Here is a 23,323-nt window from a genome sequence, read left to right as displayed (position 1 = left end):
CCCATTTGACCCACAATGGCTGTTCTTTGTTTTCATCAGAGACTTGCCAGTTGTAATTTTCATTGCAAATGACATCACTATGACACGCCCCCTATGGGAACTGACTGGTCAATGAGAACTAACCTTAAGGCTAAATTCTGTTAACACGCAGGTGAATGAATGGAGAGGGGATTTGGAGATTAGGAGATGAGTTACAACTTGATTTTTTGTGTGTCAAAGGGCGTGAGAAAGGGCGGGTGACTGCCTGTGGCAATGTTATCTCACAATTTTTAAGATCAAATTTAAAGCAAAATTCAATCTGCATTCAGAGGGCGTTTAACAAATGTGGCTCTTGTAAACAAATAAATGTCAATTTGGCTCATAAACTTGAAAAGTGCAGAGGAACTTGTTTCACACCACAAACATAAGCCAACCGTATTTATTTCTGTGGCCATATTAACAGTGTACAGCATTTTTGCTGTGTTTGTGAGGCTATCAGAGTTTTAATGAGCCTTATTTTGCCATTCACAGTGTGCTTAAAAGCCTAACACAATCTCATGAGAAAAGATAAATACTTTACAAGTTGGTAATTTTCCTATGGATTCATATGATTTGCCAGGCCATTAGATGGCGATGAAACGCTATAGATTGAACACGTAATACGCATGTGCGTGACGTCTTCGTCTTCGGAGATTCGTGTTTTTGTTGTTTACACGAACACTGTTTTTAAATGCCGTTGTCGTGTAAATGAATGACCAAAACAAATAAAAAGTTGTACAGTTGTATGTGTTTAGTTGAAAATGGTGTTGTGTAAACAGCTCCTTAGTTTCAATGGGCCCTATTTTAACGATCTGAAACGCAAGTATCAAACGCGAAACGCAAGTAACTTTGTGGGCGGATCCTGGGCGCTGTTATATTATATAACATATAACTGATTATAACATATAACGCTGATTATACCGGTGGGATAAATGACTCTTGCGGCCGACGAAAATCTAAAATGGGTTGGTCTGAAGTAGCTTCATTATTCATAGGTGTGGTTTGGCATTACGTGAAATAAACCAATCAGAGCGTCCTCTTACATTCCCTTTAAGAGCAGGCGCGCTTATTCCATGGCGGATTGCTATTATAACGGCGGATTTGCCAGGAACGGTTCACAGCCGAGGAGACCGACGTTCTCGTCAGGGCCGTAAAAGACAGAGAAATGACATTGTATGGGAATGGGAGAAACCCACCCAAATTAGCTTCGGTTAAACAGGCATATAATAATTTGGGTAAATGTGTAAGCTAGATTTATGCCTATTTTTTTCACATCTACCAGGGAACGTTTGCGCCGGAACACGCCTCCTCTTTACGCTGAACCGCCCCCGGGAGCGCAAGTTCATTCCCTTATTTACCAATGTACGTCTGTGGAGGGAAAAGACCGCTGTGCGCTGGTGCAAAATAGGAATGAAAGGATTGTAATGTCCGCAACACTGCTACTTACTCCCATATTTAATAAAAAGGCAATGTTTCGACCCTACTGGGTCTTCTTCAGGCAAATGATAAAACACATTTGATACAGAGATATATAGGCCTTAAATAGGAATCATACATGCGTCGATGTATAAAGTCAATTGCGCTGGGTGCAAGATAGGACCCAAGGACTCTTAGTTTGTATTTCATTCATTTCTGTTTTTCTAGATTCCTGTCACTCTTTAGTTCCTATGGTGACTGTGATAAGTTGGTTTGGTTCAGCTGTGTTCATCTTGTTTCCTTTAGTATTTAAGTGCATGTATGTTCCTTTGAGTTTGTCCAGTCTCGTTTTAGTTACTTGTGTGAATGTAAATACTGCTACCTGATTGAATCATTATACCTGTTTGGATTATTATATAAAATTTTGTGTCTTTGTCCGTTTTCCTGCACACACGTGTTACAGTTGAGTTTGATGCAAGTACATATAGTACTATAAACTATATGTAGTTTCTACATATAGCGATGAATGCATAACCAGCTGATTCTGTTCAGATGATTTAAGCGGTTTGCGAAGGGTCCGATTTTATTAAGTAAATGTGGGTTTCAGATTGAGACGCCGGTTCATTAAGCTCACATGTGAACAAACACAGTACAACACTAAAATAAACGTTTGTTGGTTTGTTTGAAAATTAAGAAATTAAGAATAAATATTAGTATTGTAGTTTTAAGTTTAATAGTAGTTGTACTATAAAACAAAACAATTTTTATTGTTAGATTAAACCTTACATTTTTTATTATACAGTCCAACAGTATTACAGTATATTTCTTAGTTAGTTAATACTAATGTGTTTTCTCAGTATAGTCCTATGCTGTGACTGACTATAGAACCATAAAATACAGCAAAAACGCAATCATTTTTATAATTTTATTTGTACGCTATAATCCACATCTTTAGAATCCAAATGTTTGCAATGAACAGACCCAAATTAAACAATGAAACAAATCTCCATTCACAGCAGCGACTGCAAACGTCAAATCCTGGGGTGGCAATTTTTTTAAATTTCGAACTACCGCAGGATTTGACGTTTGCAGTCGCTGCTGTGAATGGAGATTTGTTTCATTGTTTAATTTGGGTCTGTTCATTGCAAACATTTGGATTCTAAAGATGTGGATTATAGCGTACAAATAAAATTATAAAAATGATTGCGTTTTTAACTAAACCCTAAAACAACTTTTTTTTAGTTAATGATCTGTAAGACTGGGGCTTTAATAATGCTGTTTATGGGGCTTTAATAATGCTGTTCATTGATTCAAGTAATTTTTTTGCCATTTGGGTGTAAAGTGTTTTAATTCTACAATATATGGTGTAAAAACGTCTGAGTGCTGCCCTCTTCAGGTTGAACGGTGGCTACTGCAGTTGAATTTTCCTATTGGAAGTTGTGGGGCCCTGTGACGTAAGAGGGTACCAGCTAACCACGCCCTTGTCTACAGAGAGACACGTCTCAGGGGCACGCCCCCTAAATTCTTGAATGAGAATTTAATACAAATTCGTACATTTTAATTTGTAAATTCGTAAAGATTCGTAAATATTTTACGTTTTTTTAGCTGTAAATACATAATAATGTTTACGTTTAAAGGTGCTATGTGGAGTTTTTCTACTAAAATTAATCTGTGTGTGAAGGGGTGTAATCTCACAATAAAATGATCCACTTGGCGTGTTTAGCTATTACCTCTCAAAGTATTCCTATTTCTATGTGAAGTCTCCGAAGTCGGATTTGCCGCAAAATCCAGTGACGTGACTGAGACCTGCATGCGCGCTCCCGAGCCTCCCGCCTCGTCTACTGACTTTGTACTCAACAGCGAGCGACGACACTGCAACTTTATGACATGGAGTCTGCAATACTAAGAAACGACTAGCACAACACAGACTCCAACACAAACTCCACATAGTAATAATAAAAAATTTAAAAAAGCACTCGCTTACGTTTACTCGCTTGTAAACGTATTGGTTGCAATCTGAAACATCACCGCTAGATGCCGCTGAAAACTTCACATACCCTCTTTAAATGTTGTCAATACGTCTATATTTCCAAACGAACTAAAATGTAAGTTTTGCACCTGAAAACGTTACGTACATATTACCGATGAGACCAGACTGACAGGAGCCCGCTGTTTCAGTTACGCTGCTGCTTCACTTACACGCTGCTTATGCTTGCAGTGTTAAAACAGTCAGAGCATGTGTGCTGGAGATCAACTCTCTATAAACTAATCCCACAGCGCTCACAGTCAGGTCATCCCAGGTCAGGCATCAGATCCCTGCCTATTCTTCAAACACCAGTTGTTGTTTTTCATTTGGAGAATAATAATGCCAATATATTTCAAAAGAAGCTTTTGTTTACAAGAATTCAAATCCAATCAGAAATGAAATTATTTGTCCAATCACTAGGCTGTTTATTTCCTTACCTGGTTTCTCATACGTGAATATAACAGTGGAAAATGAAATAATTTACTTAAGCTCGAGCACAAATAGTCCTTAGATATTTCCATATTGCTTGGAATTGTTGCGTGTGTGTGTCTGAGTCTGTTTGAGCTGCTTACATACTGTCACAAGCGCTAGTCTATACTAAGTCTTTAGCAGCTTACATTCAACAGTCATCCCTTACACTGAGGTACCTATTGCATATACAAATACCCTTTCATTTAAGCCCGAGACAGACATAAATAGTCTCTACTGCAGAGTACTGACACATCACAGATCACATAGTAGAGTATCAGGGCTTGACAATAAGGACGCACAGAAAGCTGTGTCCAAATACAGAATTGACTTCTCATTCGCATCGTCTTGTGCTTGAACTGACAACACAAATATGTCAAAATTCCTGTTTTGGCGAGGCATAGACCCACATACTGGACCCGTGCATTAGCTCTTAAAGGGACAGCATAATACCTCCAGTTACTGTCTGGGTCCTTGAGGTCACCCAAAAAAATAAAATTCTGTCATTAATTACTCACCCTCATGTCATTCCAAACCCATAAGACTTTTCGTTCATCTTCGAAACACAAATTAAGATATTTGTTATAAAATTAGACAGATTTCTGTCCCTCCATTGACAGCTACGCAACTACAGGTAACACTTTGAGGCCTTAAATTTTTTCATTTTTACTATGGGTTTGTATGTCAACCACTGGCCTGACTGGGCCAGAAGACAAAATCCTTAGTGTTGAGCCCTAAGTACATAAACATAATTCAGTCTATAATTCTGAAAACAAGCTTGTTTTTGGAGTAGAGTCTGACATCACAGACTCTTTCCTCAACATCTTTTTGAGAAGACAGGCGTGTGCTTTCGCGCATGTGTGCGTCTGCATGTTTGTCTTGGGGAGGACTGCTTAAATATTCACAGAGGTGCCTTGCGCTCCCAGACTGTAAATGAGCAGGCTTACAGCGGGAGTCCTGAACTCTGGTGGTCCAAACATGTCTCTTTAAGTGTGTAAATATGGAGGGTTTAATTTGCCAGTGCTGTTTTTATACCTAGAATGCACTCAGCTCTCACATAGCTAAGATGACATAACAAAGCAGAAAGCCGCTTGGCAGGTTGACAGCACGGGGTCAGCAGGGCCAGGCAAAACACAGACGCCGCCACCACCGCCACTGCCGTCTGATGGAAAGAGTGAGAAAAGGGAGAGGGCAACTGATTCAAAGAAAGACAGAGAGAGAGAGAGAGAGAGAGAGAGAGAGAGAGAGAGAGAGAGAGAGAGAGAGAGAGAGAGAGAGAGAGAGAGAGAGAGAGAGAGAGAGAGAGAGAGAGAGAGAGAGAGAGAGAGAGAGAGAGAGAGAGAGCATGCTTGTATCATGATATGTTAAAAAATTATTTGCTGGTGATATAAAGTTATACATTAATGAATTGTGTATTGATTTTAATTAACATAGGGCCAGAGTTACTAACAGCTTGCACCAGCGCAAACCCTCTTTTGGTGTTAGAAAACTACTGTCAGAATTTACTAAAGACAGGCAGTGAAAAATCAGCATTGAAAAGGCGTGGACACAGTTATTTTTGCGGCTGACTGTATTGCATGCATTTGTAGGAGTTTTCCTTTCAGAGGCTAAATTTATGGTTGGAGAGTATTTAAATGATTCATACAAGGTGATTTACTAACGTTTGCGCTAGTCAATTTACTGGTATTTGCACCATTATTTACCGCCTAATTTGCACTGCTGTTGGTAGATCTGGCTGTGTCTGTGTTCTTTAATTTGTGCGTCGTCAGTAGATTATGTGCAGAACTTTCCACCATTCCCATGTTTAGTAATAGGTCTAAACATGGACTATAAATTAGAAATTTGTAACTATAGTTTTTCAATCATTCCTTTTGCTTGGGTATCACGTTTTATCATTGTCACTGTGATTAACTTCAGTAACAAAAACAACGATCGTGTCTGCTCAGAAAATTTGGACTAAACCGCTCAATTCATAAGGATGAATTTGTCGATCTCTTTTTTAACTTTTTGAAGCAACAAAGTAGATGCATGGACTGTCAATGCAGGGACAGAAATCTCTCCGTTTTCTTGAAAATATCTACATTTGTGTTTCGAAAATGAAAAGTCTTATGGGTTTGGAAAGACATGAGAGAGTGAATGATGACAGAATGTTCAGTTTTTGGGCAAAGTAGTAACCCTTTAAGCTGGAAGTACACAGTTCATTTATGTGATTCAGTTAAATAATTAGTATTACGTTAGTATTGTGAAAACACGCTTTAAAACTTTGAGTTTAAAAGCCTTGAGGATAAACTGTGAAAAGTTTTGCGAAAACACCAAAAACTATTGATATAAATTGTTTTACTATATCATCCAGCCTTAGCATAAAAGCAGTAGAAAGAAGTTAGAGGAAGAGACAAGTATGTGAGCAGATGACAACAAACATGGCTATTAGGCAGAGAGAAGAGTGATGTCAGCAGGAAGTGATGTAATTTGCAGGGGCCAGAGTTAGGGGGGGAAGAGGTTAAAAAAAGAGACGGCAAAGACAAAGACACAGTTCTGCAGTGTGCTCAGATCTTGCCGCAGTCTCCATTCCAAACTGGGGGGAGGGATTACATAACACATGGAAAATCATCCAAAGAACGAAAACATCTCTGTGTTGCCAAAGGAGCCTGTTCCACCCTCTCCCACAGCCTATAACACAGCTGATGGGTCCAATTTATCTACACTGCAGTTCAACAGAGTTCTTGGAGTCCACTTTCATACGTCACATAGCTAAAGTTATACACAGAACTATGTTTAATAGACTTTGTTCCCCAAAACAGATGCACTAATAAAGTTCAGATGAGGGTTTTTAAAAAGGGTGCAATACAAAGTTAAATGTGAGCGGTTACCCATGTGAACTGAGCCTATTCTAGGCTTTCTATATTCTATATTGTGTAATCAACACAATGCTAGGGTGTTGTGAGTTTTTTACATCAAAGGCGGCGAAGACCCAGAGCACACCTACCTAATGCATCATCGCTACAGACCAAAGGTACTTCACAATCTAGAGCAAACTTTTCCAGAAAGTTCGCTTCGGCAAGCAGTTTCGAACTCCAAACGAACTTTGTTTAGGCCTGATTTTGTTTGGAATGACGTCACACCAGTTCGTTCTTTGATTTTCCCTGAAGTGCATCTGAGATTTTTTTACCCATTTTATGGTCCACTGGATGAAAACCATACGTCTGGTCAAATAGAATAGTAATAGTACACCTTTCCTCAACAAGCTGCAAGATTCATGTCATCATTCTCATACAAAGCCCCAAAGTTTATTACATGAAGTTCCAAACATAGGTTTGGGAGGAGCCTAAACATTCAGTCCTGTCCATCATCATTACAAGTGTACTATATAAGCAGCAGACACCACGTCATACCATTGACAAATTCCTCCGGCAGCCCTCCTCCTCCCCTTCTCCTCCAGTAAACTATCTCTATCCTCTTATGCGCAATTCCATCATTGGGGGTTTTAACTCGGAGCTCAAGCCGAGCCTCGGGTTCGAGCCTCTTCCAAGGACAGCAAGCCAAGTTAGTTTACTATTAACCTTTAAGGCTGAATGGGCAGGCGAACTAGTGAATTCAAGTTAGGGGTTCGTTCAAAATTTGGCAGTACATTTAATCTGCATGCATAAACTTAGGGAGTCCAACAAGACAAGAAGGTATTCAAATGACGCACCAATGTGCTCTTAATGTGCCAAGCTCAGCAGGTCACTTGATAAAAAGTGTCTGTCAAGAGAATGTCTATTAGCACTTATTGGTTGCATTTGTGGGTCACGATTAATATATACTAGCTTATTATTTCACTCCTATCTGAGGCGCCCTGTATTTACATTTATATTCCTAGCAAAAACAACTGACATGTGGTCTTCACTCCAGGATTTGCCTCTGTCTCAGACTAACCCTGAGGCCAGGACAGACCTTGACTGTGTTAGTGTGTGGTCTACCTCCCTCAGTCAGACGTGTGCTGCCATTGCCAAGGGGAACCATGTGACTCTGGAGAGGGATGGGTCAGGGGTACCCATTTCTTTCTGCTTACAAGCAACTTACTTTTTTTGAATTAGCCTAAATGTATTAGACATGGTGTTCCTCTTTGCACACAACTGTTTTAATGTACACTCTGGGTGTTTAATATTGCAGAATAAAACGTATAGAAATAGTCTAAGGTGTACTGTACAAATCTGTGCCAACCTTTGCCCCACACCTTAACAACATACACCTGTTAGTCAACTTTGCAATGTCTCTCTGCATACATGTATCAGCTGACAAAACAGATAGCGAAAAAGATGGTCTATTCTGATCTATGAAAAGATTTGAAGCACACCTGAAATGCACAGACTATTCATGCTAAAACTCCAACGTAAACAATCAATGCATTCTATATTATCTACAAAACTATTATGCCTTGTGCTGAAGACAAAACATGCTTTGTTAATACCTTCTATGAAAACTGAAATTTGTTTATTAATGCAAAATGCTTACAAGCATTTCTCAGAATATATAATATGGTAAATTAAGGTTTATGTTAGGACGGTAAATAGATTAATCAGCACATCCTATTGAGATGCTATGAAGAATATTTTAATGCAGGGGGAATCCTTTTATACAGTATAAAACAATGAAAGCGTGGTGCAATATGGCTGCACACAACCTCTTTGTCAAATGACATATAGACAAAAGGAACTCGATCAAACAGATTGCAGCTGTTGGCAGACAAAAATTATATATTTTTGGTATCAAAGTTTAAGCAATCTGTAATACAGACGAAATGACAGATAATGGATAATACATTTAACTCATGATCAAACATAAATCAAATAGGATAAATAAAATCTCAGATTAACAGCAGACATAATATAACTTAAAATTTAAAAGAAAATAACACTGGATTGGAAAAAAATCATTTTTGTTACAAGAATAATAGCCTTTCTTTTACATTTGGCAGGTGAGAATATAAAATTGCTCTTTATTTCTATACAAGGAGACTGACATACATTAGACTTATTAGCTTATAAACAATGTATTTCTAGTTGCTTGGTATGAATAGGTATTATAAAACCCTTAAGCCCGAATATATCTAATATTTCTAATACCATAAACATATACCCTATTGTCAAAGAATCAATGTTATGCATCAATAATAAGATGAACACGTGCTTCTAAAAAAAATAATATCGCAGTGCAATTGAAAATAATGCAAAACCTACCCCTTTTGCTCCAGATTTGATTAAGTTGTAACTGATATTCCATTTCGGTTGTGTGGTTATTCTTTGGGTACTTTGTCTCGAGCCCTTTTCCATGTGCTCAGAGCACGCGCTCCGCGGCACGCGCTGGATACGGTCACATACAGTCGATGACGTCACATTGCCCCAATACAGCTGCGTCGGGAAAAATCACAGCTTTGTTAGTCAGCGTGGAAATAGATTCGTGCAAAAGACAGTTATTGCATTTAATAGAGCTCAGCTCTGAGCATTTTGACAAAGGAGAAAGAGTGCAAAGATTTGCTGTGACAAGCATTCCTTGATGCAGGAATTGTCTGAACTGGCTAATCATAGCCTACAGCTAAATCATATCATCATCATATTTATAATCAGACGTTTATATTAACATATGACAAGAATTTGCTATGAAAAACACTTTATAGTATTTCTAATGTCTTATATGTTTCCAAATAAGGAGTCAATTATGGGGCATCATAATAGTTTAAATTAGAGTTTCAAACATCTTAGTATAGGCTAAATACAAAAAATGGGTTATTTAGTCAGTTCGCCTATTTATATTTTCAGTAAATATTTGCCAACTGAAATCGCATTCCCTTGAAGTAACCAGATCAAACAGATATGGAACATTGTTAAAACATAAACACTGTCATTATTTAACAGTGTATTGTTGATTTATAAAAAATAAAAAATGTTATTGTCAGCAAAATAAATGTTAAGTTGGCTCGGGGTGAACTTTCGAATGTCCTTTTTTTTTAAAAAAGTTACTCTTAAAAATAAAACAAACGAACATCTTAAAGACGTCTATCAGATGTTAGCAAACAGATGCTTTCCAGTTGAGTTGATCTTTACCAGACATTTTGCAGACGTAAGTGTGCTATCTAGTTTTCGCTTGAAGTCACAATTTAGGAACACCCAATTTGAGGGCAAACTAGATTTGCCCACCAGTTATTTTTTACTAGGGTTGCACAATCAATGTAAGACAAATTCATCTTTACACTTCCTTTTTGCGGTAGCTGTTTTAGCCTATTCTGTGTCCTCAGTAATTATGGTGAGGTGGATTTAGAGTTAGTCAGTAGACCTAAGATTTTAAACCGAGCGATTTATTCAAAAATCTGTGAGATTCATGCTCTGGAAATATAAACCGGAAGAGGTCTAGGTATGGTGCATAATATTTTTTTTAAATAGTACAATTTTAAAGTGAGTGGACCTTGGTGAAATAGGAACAATGCCTCTCAAACTACAGCATTTTACAATTAAGACAATTAAGATTAGTTAAGTGTGATTTATTGTCAGCCAACAGTTTCACAAAAAAAACATGAATTCATAAATAATATATAAAATAAACAGAATAAGAACAAATAACAAAGATAAATAATCATAGACAGATATGATGTGCTCCATAATAATAGCGATTTGACAAACACCGATAACAAATATCTATTTACAACATCTTTTTGCAGTGTAGAGCAATGTAGCCGATCGCAGACATGTCAGTGTAAAATTCATTTCCACTCAAAGGTGGAGTTTTTGTCCAGTGCTGAGTTCTGCACGCTCATAAATCCTCTCATTATTCCGAGTGTATTGATATGTAATTATGTAATTAAGAGATTCACTGTGCAGTAGACACCTTCATTGATTATATTTCGCCACCGCGGATCGCTTTTTTTTCGCACATGCGACAGTGCAAACTTTCACGAGTGACATTGTCTAAATTCATATGAGCGATTATTATTGTCATGTATGCATACTTTTTTCTCCTCTCCCACAAAAAAATTATTTTATGTCTCAATTGATTTGGTGGACCAGTCGTCAATCTGAGTGGGCCCTTAGCCTCGCCACTGCTACTGCTAGGCCAGCTGATGAACCCAGAATAGAAACGCAATAACCAATTCAGTATGTTGCATTCATATAGGCCTACTGGGCTCATCTGTTCACCTGTAGGCTATATAGTTTGCATCATCAGTAAGGTGTATACTGAAATTGATATTTAAATAGGCTATAGCCTAGCTGTTTAGTCTACTTTAAGTGTTTTTTTTTATGTCCTGCTTTGTTTTGTTTACTTCAGCAGGTGCTGTATGTGGATCACAGTTCACATATTTTTGTTCTTTTGATATTAAAATATCCATGGCTTGAAACCGATGTCAAATTGACACGCCATTGCTGCATGTTTTTTTTTTTTTTTTTTTTTTTTGCATGTTTTGCCCAACAGGTCTCCGCCCCAGTCACGTGACTGAAAATATATGTTTACCATAGATTGTAAAAAAAAAATTAGGTTTACGAAAAAAGAAATCGCGTTCGCCTGAGGTAGATCCAGAGCCGTGCATGCCAGGTCGCTCGAGCTGAATCGTATGGAACATTAACTCTAAACGCTGACATTATTTAACACTTTATCGTTAATTTATAACTATTTAAAATATTACTGTCGGCAAAAATTATACGATTAAATATTACAAATAGCATATTAAACTTCAACATTGCGACCTTAAATTAATAGTTCACTAAAATTCTGTCATCATTTAGCCTACTCTGTCAAGTTGTTTCAAACCTGTCTCTTTCTTCTACTGAACACAAAGGAAGATATTTTAAAGAATATCAGCAACCAGTTAATGCTACTCAATTGACTAGGAAAAATATATATATATATAAGTCAATGGGGTCCATCAACTGTTTGGTACCAATTTATTAAAAATATCATCTTTTGTGTTCAGCAGAAGAAAGAAGTTCATACAGGTTTGAAACAACTTGAGGGTGAGTAAATTATGACACTTTTCATTTTTAAGTTAACTAGCCTACTCCTTTAAATGCCCTTTTAAAACTCAATTATAATTGCACAATTATACCTGCAGTGTTGCTGCACTGATTTCTGAGTGGTTGCAGCTCAAGTAAACAGCTCAGACTGCATTAGCAGAGCTTTGCCACATCCATGACAGATGCTCTATGAGCCACATGAGCCCTGCTTCTAAACTATTGAGGGCTGTGGCATGTGAGTCATCATCACCTCTAAAATCTGATGTGAATCATCTGAAAGTGGCTTCTTTTTCTGTCAAAATTCCCTTTGCTGGGTTTCCGGGCAGCGGTCCTCACAATAACTTTGCATTGCCTTTCATTTTTAGGCACTGTTGCTTATTGAATGCCAAATATGAAAGAGCTCAACTTTAGCTGAAATCTAGCTGGGTGGGGATGCAATTGAATATTTTTGTTTTGTGTGCGCTTTTCTATGTTGATTTCATGCAAGAAAGTGCAATTATACATTTCAATTTAGACGGGTAAAACTTACTGACCTTTATAACTTGGAAAATCCCTCAAATGATTAACAATTTGTGATGTAAAACAAAGTTACAGTATCATACTTGGTGAACTAACAAGCAAAGATCAAAATTATCTGAATGAATACGCTCCGAACAGTATCTGAACTCTGTGAATGAGGAGATCAGCGCAAAGAGACCAAAAGAGTCAAGTTCAGAAAGAAATTCATTTATGATTACCGGTAAGTGAAAACATGGAAAAACCATATAGTGAAACAGAATATGGTTTATGAGAACACAGTAGCTGATACAGATCCAAAAATACCTTTCTTAGGAAATATTAATTCATTATATACAAAAACATACAAAAGATTTTTACTTTAGGGTTGTGCAGCCCTATTTTTTCGTATTTTCTTAATAAAAATAAATGACTTAAATACAAATTATTTTAACCACCATTTTAAACTTCGGCAGTATCGAACATGGAAAGAACTGACAATATTCAAAAGAAAAAGAATGCATTGGTCATGCAACATCATCACAACTATACACAGCAACAGTCTTTAACTTGCATAAAAAAGCTGGGGGGGGGGGGGGGGGGGGTCTTTAAAAGTCTTTTCGGTTTAACTCTTGTGACACAGATTCATTAATGTGAACTCCGCAGCTGCTGCAGCCTGTGTTTTAACTGTTCGCTCTTTCGCCTCAGCTGTTCCTTGATGGACAGCAGCCTCTGCTCATCCATCTGCATGCTGTGGATGCACTCTGTCGCCTTCTTTAGGATAACCACTTTAGCGGCTTTCTCGTTATTCGCAACCTCGGGAATCTCATCCCGTAGTGCAAAAAAGCTGAGTTTGAGTTCGTTTCTGCGCTGGCGCTCCAGCACATTGTGAGTCTTGCGTTTGTCGTTGTCCTCAGAATCCGAGGTTCGGGGACTCGAGCACTTGCGTTGCTTCACGTGCCTGTTGCTGCTGCTGCTGCTGCTGGTTTCCAGTCGTAGCCTCTTGACAGCCGGCTGGTCGTGCCGCGTGGAGGGGTGGGCGGCGTAGTTGTGCTGGTGGGTGGAGACGTGACAGCGCTTCAACACCAGGGGACTGGGGTGCCTTGAATCCGACACCTCCGTCTCACTCCTTTTCTGTCGCTTTTCGACTGTCACCACATCAATTTCTTCCTCTTCCTCTTCTTCTTCCTCCTCCTCCTCCTCTTCTTCCTCCTCCTCCTCCTCCTCTTCTTCATCATCTTCTGGAATTGTATAAAAACAAGAGAATTGTTAACTTTAAACATCGGTTCATTTAAATAAATAAACCCCCATACTACAGCAGAATGGGAATATAAAGGAATTTGGCAAGTGGCTTTCCACAAAGGGTGGGGTTGGGGGGGGGGGGGGGGGTGCTCTGCATTCCAGTCCCCTCCCACTTTCCCTGTCAGCAGATATTTGAACATTGCAGACTTTCCTACAGATCTGACTCGGGGTTGAGCAGGGGGGAGGTGGAGACTGAGAGATCTTATGCAACTACAACTTGCATCAAGGGTACGAGGATAAAGCCCCATGACCAACACCGGTGACAAGTAAAGGTCACTTAAATGAAAGTACTCGCACATGCGGATACCAGCTAGACCATGCGTGACATAGATGTCTAAATGATATAATGCATAACATACCTGAATCGCTGCCACTGCTGCTGGAGCTGTTAGGTGGAGTGTCCAGGACCAGCATGGGCTGCGATGGTGCAACCTTGCTGGTTTTGCAGGACTCAGTGAGGGGATAAGGGAAGACCACAGAGGGATCGATGCATTCTGATGCAGAGGTGCTCAAATCCTGCAAATAACTTGCATTGAGTCGATTCGAGCTGCTGTCAGAAATCAGTTCCTTCCTCGCAGCATGCAGGGACTTCAGTCTCTCGGAAACCACTTTCTCCAACTTGGCAGCGGCGGAAAAGCCGCTCCACATGCAGTCCTGGATGATGATGGACTTGATGAAGGACTGGGAGTAGTCCGCGTCGCAGATGAAGCTCTGGTTGACCACGTCGTCTCCCAGGAACTCGCTGACCATCTCCAGCTGCTCGGCGGTGGAGAGCGACTGTCTCCGGCTGGGAGAGAGGGGTGGTGTGGGCAGAAGCTCAAATTTCTTCCAAATGTCCTCGCTGGGAGCTGGAGGTTGAGTCTGTCCTTGCTGATGGTGATAGAAATCCTCATCCTCGTTGTCGAAGTAGAAATAGGGCTGGATAGAGTCGTAGTCGTAATCGTAGTTTTTATACGCCAAACTCGCACTCACCGGCATTTTGACACTTGTGGGGAAAAATACAATTTGAAATTATTATAGTGCATATGCAACGTTCACCTAAAGTGCACATATTTAGACTACGCATAACATGCATGGGGTGGAAAATTAGGTAAATAATGCAACTAAAAGACAACATGTGTAAAAAGGGAGCGAATGAATCCCAAAGCGGAGTAAATACCAAAACATTTTAAAGCATCATTGATTCTAGTGTTGTTGTTTTTTGAGCGTGCAACATGCAAAATTCCAAATGAAAAGATAATCTCACAAAAGAAAAATATTTGCATACATATCATCACAAACGCATGCTGCTCTTTAAGTCTAAAAAGATGCATGCAATATCAGATACCGGATACCTACCCCGTGTATTTAACAACGCAGCTTCAGAATGGCTTCTTTCGAGACGCAATGCAATGAAAAGACAATAAAAAATAAGGAGCAAGAATTAAAATCCAACAGATTACTCCGGTCGCTTGACGCATAAGTGGAATCAGAGTCGCGGTCAAACGGAAAGTGATGTGAAATGTAATGAAGGCTGCGAGCTTGTGCACCTCTCAGATGCTGGACAGACTGATCGCTTGTGTGACAGTGGCAGGATGAATAAATTCTGGAGCTCCAGCGAGCTCAAGCTGCGCCCACTGACGTATGACTGCGTTAGTAAGATTTCCCGCCAAACGAAAACACAGTTTTTTGCGCGTTAAATGATACTCAAACATCAAATGTAAAACCCATTGACTTCTTTGAAACCATAATAAGTCTTTATTGGCTTAGGATATATGCTGCATTTATCGCTGAATTGTGGGACTATTTTTCGCGGAAGGAGACGGTGTGAAAGAGCTTGACGTCATTGGAGTGGCGGAGCGTCTATAGACAAGCATTGACAGCTCACTTGAAAAAGGGTTATTTTTATTTATTTATTTTTACTGTAGTAGACAAGGATCAAAATCAGATCTTTTTAAAAGATTTATGTGTTATTGTGTTTTTAATACCACAACAGAGAGGCAAAATGGGTGAAAGAAAACACCTTTTTCTTATATTAAAGAATTAAATTGCTGTGCAGTGGCACAGCAATAAAGCACAGAGCAGTATAGGCTATAGGCTACCTATATTTGATTTATTTGATTTATTATATTTTAATTCAGGTTTATTTAACAGGGACAATGCACACTAATAATACATAAATAAATGTACAGTGTGCCAAAATTAGCCAAAAGGCTATTTTACATCTGCTGTCCCTGGACAGATCTCAATAATGTCAAATTTATAAAAAGGATTGAAATAGTAGGCTACATACATGTTAATAAGAATAAAAAAATTTACTGTACCAACATATTAAATAGAGCAATTGGTCAACAACAACAACGAAACACACATGCAAAACTGTCAGTCCATTTAACAAACATTTTTTGGACATGCACAAAAAACAATATAACTGGGACAATAACCAACAATAGAGGTTTCACATATCGAAACACAAATGAGTCAGACAACCTCATCGGCACAGCACAAGAAGCACAAACAAACAGGCAGGACAGAGAAGACAGGGTAGCAAGATTTCATGTCAACTGTAACGTTGACAGTCCTGACTACCTGTTAGCCAAGCATTCATTTAAAAGAAGCGTACGTTTTAAAATTCCTAATGTGAATTGGAATGAGGAATGAATTTATGAATTTATAGGTGTTTTTAAATGTATTTCTTTATTTTCTTTCATCATATATTTTGCGTGCTGACAAAAAAGTGTTTCTTTTTATGACTGTGACAAAGCATAGCCTATGGATTATTTATGTTGCTGCAACATAACAATAAAGAAATGTAACCATTATCATACAATTATGTCAAAGTCATCTCGAGCAGTGGTTCTGAACCAGGGTCCCGGGGTCCACTAGGGGCCCTCAGTAAATGTCCTGGGATGTTGCGAAATGCCTTAAATTGTTAGTTTTTTTAAAAATAATAATATAGAATATAATCCAGTATTGTCTTTGTCAGTATGTGGATTTGGAGACAAAAAGTTCAGAGCCATTGCACTAAATGCAATGTTGGTGTATGAAAATTTGTTTTCAATAAATTAAACAACACATCCTTCAGACATACAGTATGAAGGGTGAAATAATTATAGAAATTATAATTTTCTAATAGTGCTGTTAAGTCATGGGAATTTAGGAAAAAATATCATGAAATGGTTCTACTTATAACATAAGTGAAGCAAATATAGCCAATATACTAACTTATAGTTCAGTGTTACAGAGTTATTTAAACATTTACTTAGTTTATCCTTGGAGTTATATTGGGGTAGACACATGTTTCATTGAATGTGGATGTTTCATGTCATGCAGTGTGTAAATAAAAAGTATAGAGCACAGATGCCTTTTTAAATAAAATCAATATCATATTCTAAATATCGTAGTACTTAAGGATCTTTGAATACAATTAACAGAAGACTTTTCTCCTTAAGCAATGAGCAGACTAGACTAGGCTACTTTACTGTAAAGACCCGACAACAGAGTGGTTTATAATACGTTGGTATGTGGCGCCCTCTGCTGGTAACTGCCATGATCACGGTGATCAACTGCCTTCCATTGAAAATAATCTATATAAAATTATACATAAAAGTGTAAAGCTCATAGTGTGAAGTCAGCAAAAAGGGGACGCTTTTTGTTGTAGTGTTTTTATGTTTTAAATTACAAGAATGTTGGGTGGTCTTGAAATTTTGTAATATAGGCTGAATATCAACATTTGATTGGTCAAATATAAACCATGGGCGTGGTTACTCAATCAAGTGCTGGAATGAATGAGTGAGAAAGCACATCTAATAAAATCGTATATATATAATTTTACTATACCAATTTTTACCTTTAAAAGCTAAAGTGGGACATCCTATTAAATAAAAGATAATGTGAGAAATTGTAAACCCTAACGCTCAAAATAATTAATTGGTTTAAGTAGGACAAACTTAAATTAAACTAATTTGTTTAGTCAAATTAACTTTTATGAGTATTTAGCACTTTCTTTTTCTTTCAAGTTCACAGAACTGATATATTTTAAGTAAAATGAACTGTTTCATTGTTTTGAGTTGTATGAAATTATTTCAAATTTAGACAAACTTAAGTTTAACTTTGCCGATGGCACTCGAAAGGGAGAGTAAATGCTAAAATTACGTGTAGTATAATGTGTTTTTTTTTGTGCCAGACTAATGTTAAGTGGGAGATTTAGTAGTGATTAATGTTTTGTGCTAATTTTGAATAATTTCTGTTGGTTTTAGGATAGTCATGGTGACAAATGGTGCATGTATCTTGATTTGAGAGCAAATAATACCTTTATATTGATGCGCTCATACTTCTGTATAACATACTATTGCTAATATGATAGCAAATTACTATATTAGCGGATTAGCTTGTTAAAGCTAAGTTTATAAGAGTGTTCACAATATGACACATGAAAGTTTTAAGTCAATTGTATGAATTAGTGTATACTCATACATTTTAATTGTTCTTAACTTGATATTGTTTGAGTACAAAATAAAAATATGTTAGTTCTGCTTACTTAAACTTTGAATTTCAGAACTTACAAAATTTGAGGCAATTGATTGCCTTAAATGTTTTGAGTTCTGCCAACTTATTCGGGTTTACAGAGTTAGGCAGAAAGGAAAAAAGGAAAACATGTAAGCCAAACAGAAGAGATAGGTATAGGCTAAGATGTAAAAAAAAAGTATGAAAGTGGCTATCAATGAGGGTAAAAGTGGAGGCAGGACAGGAAATGACTTAGTTTTTTGGCCAAAGCTTGGTTTGTTCCAAAATTCACCCTTGAAAAAAGAGTGAAAGGTGTTGTGAGTGGCTCATGCCTCTGGCAGAAAACCATTCTTGTCAGAGTCATCTAAGGAACTGGCAAACATGTTAAAGTTTATTTCCCCTGAAAAAAAAAAAAAAAAAATCTATATTATAGGCTACAGCTTTTGAATATGGTCACCTTCCTAAAATAAATGCCCAAATCATTTTCAATTTCAGATGACTTAGGCAATTATTTTAGGAAGGTGATGAAAGCCAATGGAATTAAATGGTTTTCTGAAACCAAAAACAAAGCAGGCTATTACTGGCATTACTTACCCCCCCCCCCCCCCCCCCCCCCCCCCAAAAAAAAAAGAATTATTATGAATATATTTAAATTGATTTGAAATGGTTAGTTCACCCACAAATGAAAGTTCTGTCAGTAATTTTCCAACCCCCTAATACTTTTTTTTATTATCTTCAGAACACATATTAAAGCGGCACTCGATAACTCTAGCCACCGCTTTGCTGATTTTCTCAACGAGCTCCCCCTACAGCTGCGGTGCGTATATTTTTCACATCACTAGCCGCGTTTCCATTACAGATTTGCGCAAATGTTTTGCGCTTTTATCTAAATATCGATACAAAACTATTGCGAAATGACGGCGTTTCCATTAACCGATGTTATGCGACTAAAACGTCCTTTTTTCTCTCGCGATAAAGTCATTCCAAAAATCACGGCAGCGGACGTTGGTTTATATAATCTCACAGCCACCGCATTAGACATTATTATTATTAATGGAGGGAGACGTACGTGTTATCCAAGCATTAATGGCAGGGAAAGACCCTTATATTCCAAACGAAATATAAGGAGTTTCTGGGTGTTTCACCCTCATTTCTGCGCTGAGGTTTTGATTGTGGCATTTCTTTGAAGTTTAGAATCCAGTATTCCTGTAGGCTAATTATTGTTTCTTTTATGAATTTAATAAAGAACTCTGTCTCCTATTCCAAACGATCCATGTAGGCTACTTTTGTGTCCATTCGTTTTTTCCTTTTTAAACCCGTAATTGAAAAACGAAAAATAAACGGTTGTCTTTTTAAAACGCAAAGTTGAACACCACAATTTTAATTTGAACTGGCTACACCAACTGCTGCGCTAAAAAGTAAATATCGACGAATTTTCAGATGTTTGTTTAATGACTTTTTTCCCCTTTATTAAACATGTAAAATATCCACAAATTAATATTGATTTTACTGGTTTTCTAAGGCCAAATTAGAACCTGGAATTGACATTTTCCCGCAGTGCTGAATAAGAAGAGCCATTAATATTATTAAACTATTGTTTTCTAACTCGGCTAAAAACATCTCCATCTCCGCTGTTAAGCAGATGCGCTTTAGAGAGAAATGCACCTTTCATACGGATTACTTAATCAGAACAAAATCTATTAGCTTTCGATTCGAATTTGTTCGTTTTAAAGTGGACATTTCAAGCTTTAGCTTAGCTATATAGGCTATATTTTGTTTCAGTTCTCGCGCTCCAGTTCAGGGAGATCATGAAAACGCGCCTGATTGTTTTATTTTATTTTACAAAAGCACAACATTTTCTTGTTATTGTTTACACACATAAAAGTAGTTACAAATAATGTATTATTATTTTCTGTATGACCAGAAATTATAGAGTAGGCTATATTAAGTTGTTTCACTGTTAATAGGAAAATGCAAGTGTTCACGCCCGCGCCTCCGTGCCATAGTGCGCGCTCCACACTCCACACATACCCTTAGATATGCGTCAAAATATTGTGTTTATTTGTGATAATCTCAGCTCTGTATTATTATTGTCTAACCCGTATTATGAATGACATTTGACGAATTGCTTTGTTCCTTTTTTGGATAAAAGCGTCATCTAAATATAGCCTAGTAAATGTTATAATAATGATGATAATTATTATTATTTGCGTACACGGACCCCAAACACACCGCGTCTTCTAAGTCAGGTGATTGTAAATGCGCAAAAACTGTTTCCATTGCAGTTTTGCGAAATATTCCTTTTTCGAATTGGCTGAAAAACCTCCTCATGCGAGCGTAAAAACTTTTTTGCGATAAACGAGAGTTTTTGCGAAATTGACGTGTTTCCATTGAGCGTATTTTCAATTCGCAATTTCAATTTGCGCAATTTGAAGGGTAATGGAAACGCGGCTACTGTCGTAAAGTCACTTGCGGCGCGCCGGCGCACTCCTCCCCCTTTCTACCGCTGCTCATGTGCTTTTGTTATGGTCGGAGCCGGTGTGGTGAACAAATGAGTCCCAGACGCACCAACTTTATCGTGTGGAGCATGTCTACCGAGGTGGGTAATACACAGTATCATTTAACATTGACATGTACATTTTGTATTCCGTAAAGCAGTTCGTGTTTCTCGCTCTTTCTCGCTTCTCACGAGACTTCCTATTTTCAACTTACCGGGACGTTAGTCCCAATCTTGCAAGGCTGGTTTTCCGCCTGGGAACGCTGGGGGGAGCGGGGAAAGTAACCATTCTCACCAGAACAGATTATTTAACCATCCAAATGATTTCTAAACGGATTTATTAAGTTGAAAATGTTACCAAGTGCACCTTTAAGACCTTTTAGATTAAATCATAGGCTTCTGTGTAATTTTAAGCTGCAGTCCGTCGTTTTTCCTCTTTGTCGCCATCTCTGTTAGAAATCTGCAATTGCAGTTATTCGCGGAATTATTAACTGTGCGTGGGTAGTAAATCGGCATGAAACAGCGCGGATGAACACAATGTATTGAGGCTGCCGCGTCGCTGTGGATACTGTAGCCGTCATCATCAGCAATCTCAGAGTATACTTTTTGAAAGTGTCAACATTAGAATTTTCATCGGAAAATGTCAACATTCACTTTTGTTCTGACCAAATTCGGGGGGTGGGGGAAAGCATTGCAGTAGGCTATATCATGCTGATTAAATCTAACGATTGCTTATATCACGTCAAAACGTGAAAAATATATTTTTTCTGTAGCCACTCTGAAGTCTGAAGTCTTTGTGTTTTACAACTGGTGAATCTCCAGTTGTCACTGGTGATTGTCGCTTTAAACTTTCGGGATCCGCCATACCAAGTGTTAAGCTAAATCTCCACCTCCATCATCCACACATCGTCCCAAAAAAAAACGCTGAAAAAGATGCATTCCAACAGGTTTTATCGTAGTGTTTGTCCAACTCCATTGATTGTATTGAATGTGCTGTGTGAGGTACGATATTCCTCCGCCGCTTCTTCTTCTGCTTCTGTGTATTAAAGGATAATTCCGGTATTTAACACCTTGAGTCTATATTGTAGTTTGTTTTGGATGAACAAGAGTGGTGGACAACATTTTTTTGACAATGGTTCCTCTCTCGAGTTTTTGACTATAATAGAATTGGCCATGGACCCATTTAACATTGGAGTCAATGTGCATGTCCGAAAATGTCATTAAAACAGCCAATAATGTTCGTTTACAAAACTGTTAAACTCACCGAGTGATTAGTGGTGTTAGTTGATGTTCCAGAAACAAAAAGTGTTGCGAAATACAGTTTCTGTCGTGTTTTATTCGTCATTTTCGAGCACTCAGTCCTTCAACAGAATTCAATGGGATTTTACAAAATGACGAATAAAACACGACAGAAACTGAATTTCGCAACACTTTTTGTTTCTGGAACATCAACTAACATCACTAATCACTCGGTGAGTTGCACAGTTTTGAAAACTAATGTTAAAGGTTGTTTTAATGACATTTTCGGACATGCCCATTGACTCCAATGTTAAATGGGTCCATGGCCAATTCTTTTATAGTCAAAAACTCGAGAGAGGAACCATTGTCAAAAAAATGTTGTCCACCACTCTTGTTCATCCAAAACAAACTACAATATAGACTCAAGGTGTTAAATACCGGAATTATCCTTTAAAGGTGCCATGTGTCATTGTCTGGCAAAAAAAATCAAGTCATATTTCACATTCCATACCAGATGGGGGCAGTATACCTCACATATCAAAATATGTGATGTAGGATATGGTATTTTATAAATCACACACTATAAATATGATAAAGAAGCAGAAACAGATAGTTGCAGTAAAGTAAGATATTTTAATAAGTTAAAGAAACAATAATGATTTGTGACACACACACACACACGATTTGCGCATTGCCATCATGTGTGTATTACAGGTAACGTTACATTGCTTCCTGATATCACGTGCGCAAACACAAATAACTATTTATATATATATACTACAGGGCCGTTAAATGCTTGTATCTGATAACCGTGAAGCTCTTGTAATTATTACTTTACCCAACCTCTCCATGTCGAGTGATGCAGTAAACATCAGACAGCGCACGTGAACCGATCATCTCTACTATAGTAAAAAAAACACGAACACTGTTGAAAGATACAATAGGCTACAAATGACCTGTTCGCGCCACAAATTGTTCTCCGTCCTTAGCGACCGAGTCATTGAATGTGAAACAGCGGCTGCTGTCGTCAGCGAGCAGCACTCTTCAGACAACGAGGGCGCGCGCGCCGTGTTGATACCTCCGTTTCAGTTTCTCGAACCCGCGCAGTGCGGCGGTCAGAACACGGAGACCATTCTGCCTCTAGCTATGCGTGCGAAAGCATGGGGAGCGATCCCGGGCGTGTCAGAATGGGTGCTGAACGTTGTAAAACAGGGCTATGCGCTGCAGTTCGCCCGCCGTCCCCCGCGCTTTCGAGCCCGGACCGTGACGAGCGGTCCTTTTCTTATCTGATCTGATTTGTGCTTCAGAGCGCGGTGGTTGTAGGGGTCTCTTGCCAAAGGCTTCAGTCATCCTTCCGCTCTCTTCCCTGAATTGAAATGAAGTAGTGGGCTCTGT

The 23,323-nt window shown here is 38.2% G+C and overlaps 2 protein-coding genes across 3 annotated transcripts in view; one reads left to right on the top strand and one right to left on the bottom strand.

Moving 5' to 3' along the window:
* Positions 1–12,620: 12,620 nt before the first annotated feature.
* Positions 12,621–15,478, bottom strand: myca (MYC proto-oncogene, bHLH transcription factor a). Its single transcript, XM_079601340.1, has 3 exons — positions 15,046–15,478; positions 14,067–14,692; positions 12,621–13,646 (listed from the first exon to the last, which is right to left on the bottom strand). Exons 2-3 carry the CDS (start codon positions 14,683–14,685, stop codon positions 13,054–13,056), a joined length of 1,212 nt encoding a protein of 403 aa, XP_079457466.1. The 5' UTR covers positions 14,686–14,692; positions 15,046–15,478; the 3' UTR covers positions 12,621–13,053.
* A 5,167-nt stretch (positions 15,479–20,645) lies between these two features.
* ankha (ANKH inorganic pyrophosphate transport regulator a) overlaps positions 20,646–23,323 on the top strand; it is a 43,792-nt gene continuing 41,114 nt past the window's right edge. The window contains exon 1 of one of the 2 annotated variants that reach the window (XM_079600903.1): positions 20,646–20,791. The gene's annotated coding sequence lies outside the window, so the exon portion shown is untranslated. The remainder of the gene's footprint in view (positions 20,792–23,323) is intronic. The other variant, XM_079600902.1, reaches the window with a different exon arrangement.

This window comes from Phoxinus phoxinus (assembly GCF_949152265.1).
Source record: "Phoxinus phoxinus genome assembly, chromosome: 24".
NCBI lineage: Eukaryota > Metazoa > Chordata > Actinopteri > Cypriniformes > Leuciscidae > Phoxinus > Phoxinus phoxinus.
The sequence above is the reverse complement of the archived record's forward strand: the minus strand, read 5'-3'. Positions and strand labels throughout refer to the sequence as shown.

What these genes read in the sequence shown, in the direction of transcription:
- myca (XM_079601340.1), bottom strand. Translation starts at nt 14,685, where the DNA reads ATGCCGGTGAGTGCGAGTTTGGCGTATAAAAACTACGATTACGACTAC. An exon ending in CAGCAGTGGCAGCGATTCAG is followed by an intron (nt 13,647 to 14,066) that starts GTATGTTATGCA and finishes ATACAATTCCAG; the next exon opens with AAGATGATGAAGAAGAGGAG.